The sequence below is a fragment of the Lotus japonicus genome, chromosome 4 (assembly GCF_012489685.1).
Source record: "Lotus japonicus ecotype B-129 chromosome 4, LjGifu_v1.2".
Lineage (NCBI taxonomy): Eukaryota > Viridiplantae > Streptophyta > Magnoliopsida > Fabales > Fabaceae > Lotus > Lotus japonicus.
In genome coordinates, this window is record NC_080044.1 from 33,659,052 (window position 1) to 33,663,878 (window position 4,827).

At 40.1% G+C, this 4,827-nt stretch overlaps 1 protein-coding gene and 1 long non-coding RNA gene across 2 annotated transcripts; both read left to right on the forward strand.

The window, feature by feature from the left end:
• Positions 1-511: 511 nt before the first annotated feature.
• On the forward strand, positions 512-3,361 carry LOC130715195 (uncharacterized). Its single transcript, XR_009011586.1, has 2 exons — positions 512-932; positions 3,067-3,361. It is a non-coding gene; the product is annotated as an uncharacterized LOC130715195 (long non-coding RNA).
• Positions 3,362-3,596: 235 nt separating this feature from the next.
• LOC130712650 (uncharacterized) lies at positions 3,597-4,582 on the forward strand. Its single transcript, XM_057562471.1, has 2 exons — positions 3,597-4,491; positions 4,575-4,582. The coding sequence occupies exons 1-2, from the start codon at positions 3,597-3,599 to the stop codon at positions 4,580-4,582; spliced, it is 903 nt and encodes a 300-aa protein (XP_057418454.1).
• Positions 4,583-4,827: the final 245 nt, after the last annotated feature.

Here is a 4,827-nt window from a genome sequence, read left to right on the forward strand (position 1 = left end):
AAACATCATAAAGTTCGTAAGGAATTTTCGTCGATTAAATTATTAATCTTCAATTAATGATAAACGTTCAAATTGTACGAAGACTCTTGAAACTTAACCTTCTCAAAACACGCGGAAGTATTCAACATCGCAAGCCTTTCGAAATAAATAAACCATTAAATATCCAACTGAAATAAATATGAAACATGCGTCTGATTACATCAAATTTTTTCCAAAAGACATAAGGATAATTAAGATAGTTCGAAACCAAATTCGCACTCTAGCCCAGCAACAAAACAATCTCACGACCCAACCCTAGTCATCCAGGAACCTTCCCTCCATGTAAGCCGTCAGTCCCTAGTAGATACCACTATAACGATACTCGAACTGTCGCCTCGACCTGCCAGTAAAGCTCCGGAACCTCAACTCGTCATCAGACGAGTCAACCTCGTTCCAGGGATCGCCTGTCATCTCTAGAAGTTCCTCCTCTGGCTTAGAACTTGACCTCTTCTCCTCTTCCATGCTCTCTGGCATCTGCTCGGAATCCTCAGCGTGATCACTCCGATCCATAGCCACCTGTAACACCTGTATTCGATTAATTAATAATCGGGTAAATTATAAATTTTAGTCAGGAGAAATTAATATTAGAATAGTATTAATTTTAATAGTATGTAATTAATTAAGAGGGTTTAGTTTTGTGATGGTAATAGTATTAATGGAATTATAATATATTGAAAATAGGGTTAAGGTGGAAAAAGGGTAGGATGGAGATTTAAAAAGGAAAAAAAAAAGGGTTTGGGAAAAAAGGAAAAAAAGAAGGCCGTGCGTGTGAGAGGTAGCAGGAGGAGAAGGAGAGAAAGAGTAGTGTGTGCGTGAAACCTCAGAAAGGGAGGGAGAACGGTTCCGTTTCAAAGATTTTGATCAGGGAACTCGGAGCTGCACTCAATCCAAAGGTAAGGGTGGGGTTTTGAGTTTCTAATGGGATTTTGGTGAATGATATGTGGATTTGGGGATGTATAATTGTTGTTGTTAATGATGCTCTGGAAATCTGAAATTGAATCCAATGATTTTGGGGATTCTGGGTGATTGAATGGGGGAGGAAAAATCTGGAATTGGGGTTCACAGATTCTGGATTGAAATCCTGGACTAAATTTCTGGTTTTAATTTCTGGTTTGCCATGGTTTTCTGTTTTGAATTTCTGTTTTGAGTTTCTGTCTTGAATTTACGATTGTTGTACCTGTGGTCTGGTTGATGGGATTCATGATACATGGATTCTGTGATGCTATCAATGTATGCAATGATTCATAGGAAACTTTGCTAAATGGCTAGGTACTATATGATTTATGCACAGATTTGATGATGCTGTGCTGCTGTCCAAAATTTTCTGGGCTGCACAGTACACTTCGAGACCTGTTTTCGCCCAGTTAGAGTGCTCAAATGAAGATGTGATCAACTAAGAAATTGTAGGACTTTAAGTTAGCTTTCTAGGCATATAAAATACATGATTTTTGGTTCAGTAACGAATTCATGAGACCGCTTTTAGTGGCTGGTGTTCCTGCTGTTTTTCCAGATTACGGAAATTCTGATTGTTTTGAGGGCTGGACAGTACACTTCGAGACCTGTTTTCGCCCAGTTAGAGTGCTCAAATGAAGATGTGATCAACTAAGAAATTGTAGGACTTTAAGTTAGCTTTCTAGGCATATAAAATACATGATTTTTGGTTCAGTAACGAATTCATGAGACCGCTTTTAGTGGCTGGTGTTCCTGCTGTTTTTCCAGATTACGGAAATTCTGATTGTTTTGAGGGCTGGACAGTACACTTCGAGACCTGTTTTCGCCCAGTTAGAGTGCTCAAATGAAGATGTGATCAACTAAGAAATTGTAGGACTTTAAGTTAGCTTTCTAGGCATATAAAATACATGATTTTTGGTTCAGTAACGAATTCATGAGACCGCTTTTAGTGGCTGGTGTTCCTGCTGTTTTTCCAGATTACGGAAATTCTGATTGTTTTGAGGGCTGGACAGTACACTTCGAGACCTGTTTTCGCCCAGTTAGAGTGCTCAAATGAAGATGTGATCAACTAAGAAATTGTAGGACTTTAAGTTAGCTTTCTAGGCATATAAAATACATGATTTTTGGTTCAGTAACGAATTCATGAGACCGCTTTTAGTGGCTGGTGTTCCTGCTGTTTTTCCAGATTACGGAAATTCTGATTGTTTTGAGGGATGGACAGTACACTTCGAGACCTGTTTTCGCCCAGTTAGAGTGCTCAAATGAAGATGTGATCAACTAAGAAATTGTAGGACTTTAAGTTAGCTTTCTAGGCATATAAAATACATGATTTTTGGTTCAGTAACGAATTCATGAGACCGCTTTTAGTGGCTGGTGTTCCTGCTGTCTTTCCAGATTACGGAAATTCTGATTGTTTTGAAAATATAATTAGATTTAGCTTACATGTTGTATGAAAGTTAATGTCTTTATGTGCCATGTATTAGCTATGAGGATTATGCATGTGGCTGAACACCTTTAGCATGAAATCCATAATTTATTTACCATATGTGATAGCTTCTTCCATGATTGCATGCTTAAGTGAGTTGTTTCATTGATTTGTTGCCAAAATTGCCTAAGATGTCAGGGTAATTGTATAGTTGATAAAAATGCATGTGTGCTGAATTGTGTTGTTTTAAGCGATGTTAGTGATGTAGTGATATAGGCGCAATGCCTCATGTTGAAGTGATGATTATGAGATGTATACGTCCTTTTGAGTCGCATAGCATCTGCATACTCTGTGATGGCCTGTATTGGCGATTTGTGATGAAGGCTTATGCCTTGTGCCTCCAATAATTGGCAATTAGTGATGAGGGCTGAAGCCCTGTTGGTACCACATACATATGCATAGTCATTGTTGTGTTCGAATTGTATCCGAGTTGATGATGTTATTTGTGACTGTTTTTAGTAACTGAGCTATGTAAATGTAAAAGGAAATGGTGTGGCCTTAATCTAGCATATTAATTTTCATTCTCCTATTTATGTTACTCGATATCTCACCCCTTCTGTTTGAATGTTACCCTTGTCGGTAACGTGCAGGTAACCAGGAGGAGTAGTCTATAGCTTTTAGTTCGAGTTGGAGTCCTTGCTCTGATACGTAGCACTCGGGGGGGAAATGGACGCTTGTTTTCCTTTCTGTTATAATTTGAATTAAGTTGTTATTTGAGAAGTTGTTTCTGTTTTAAGTTGTGGGCAAGATACTATGTTTTCTTTAAGTTTTAAAGACATTGGATTCGCTGCATAACTATTTGTCAAAGTGAACTAGTTCAATGACTAATTAACTGTCACAAGAGCATTAAAGTTTATTTATGAGTTCATCTCAAAGTTTATGTGCTATGTATCTGTTACAGGAGCATTATGATAATGTTTTAAGTGATTATGTAATGCCTCATGAGTGTTAAACTTTTTATCACTCTGATATTTGCAATACATATACTGTTTAGAATTGGGGTGTTACATTAGTGGTATCAGAGCAGGTCGGTCCGTCCGGCCAAGTTAACGAGTCGTAGTTGTCTAACAATCGAGTATTGTTATTTCATTTTAACTGATTTTTGTATTGTAGTGATAAGATGGCTGGAAGGAATGATGCTGCGATTGCTGCTGCTTTGCAAGCGATGGCTCAGGCTATGCAGAACCAGCCGAATGCTGACGAGAATGCTGGATCTCGTAGTTTGGCGACCTTCCAAAGAGAGAATCCACCGGTGTTCAAGGGTAAGCATGATCCAGATGGAGCATTGGAGTGGTTGAAGGAGATTGAGAGGATTTTCCGTGTGATGGATTGCACCCCAGCTCAAAAGGTTCGGTATGGCACTCATATGCTAGCAGTCGAAGCTGATGACTGGTGGCTGGAAATGCGCGACAAATTGGAAGCTGCAGGCGAGGGAATTACTTGGGATGTGTTTCGTAGGGAGTTCCTGAGGAAGTACTATCCTGAAGATGTTCGGGGTAAGAAAGAGATTGAGTTCCTCGAGCTGAAACAAGGGAATCGGTCAGTGACAGAATATGCTGCGAAGTTCGTTGAGTTGGCTAAGTTCTACCCACATTTCAATGGAGAAGGTGCTGAATTTTCTAAGTGCATCAAGTTTGAGAATGGATTGCGCTCTGACATCAAGAAGGCTGTTGGATATCAGAAGATTCGTGTCTTCTCTGATTTGGTTGATAGTTGCAGAATCTTTGAAGAAGATAGCAATGCTCATCACAAAGTTGTTACCGATAAGAGAGGCAAGAGTCAACAGAACCGCGGCAAGCCTTATGATGCGGGAAAGGGTAAACAGAGAATTTCTCCAGGTCAGAGGACTAGTGGGGGAGACGCTCCTGCTAAGATTGTGTGTTTCAAATGTGGGCAGCCTGGTCACAGGAGCAATGCGTGCACTACTGCTGAGGTGAAGAGGTGTTTCCGTTGTGGTAAGGCGGGACATGCAGTTTCTGAGTGCAGGCATAAGGAAGCTGTCTGTTTCAATTGTGGTGAAGAAGGACATATAAGTACTCAGTGTCAGAAACCAAAGAAAGCGCTTGGTAGCAAGGTGTTCGCTTTGGCTGGGACTCAGACACCTAGTGAGGACCGACTTATCAGAGGTACATGTTTCATTAATAGTACGCCATTAATCACTATTATTGATACCGGTGCTACTCATTGTTTTATTGCCGCTGCTTGTGTTGAAAGATTGGGTCTGGGGTTGTCTTCTATGAAAGGGGAAATGGTCGTCGTGGTCCCAGCTAAGGGATCGGTGACTACTTCTCGTGTGTGTTTGAGTTGTCCCTTGTCGATCTTCGACAGAGACTTTGTTGTTGATTTGATTT

Coding starts and splice junctions, on each gene's coding strand:
- LOC130712650 (XM_057562471.1), top strand. CDS start 3,597: ATGGCTGGAAGGAATGATGCTGCGATTGCTGCTGCTTTGCAAGCGATG.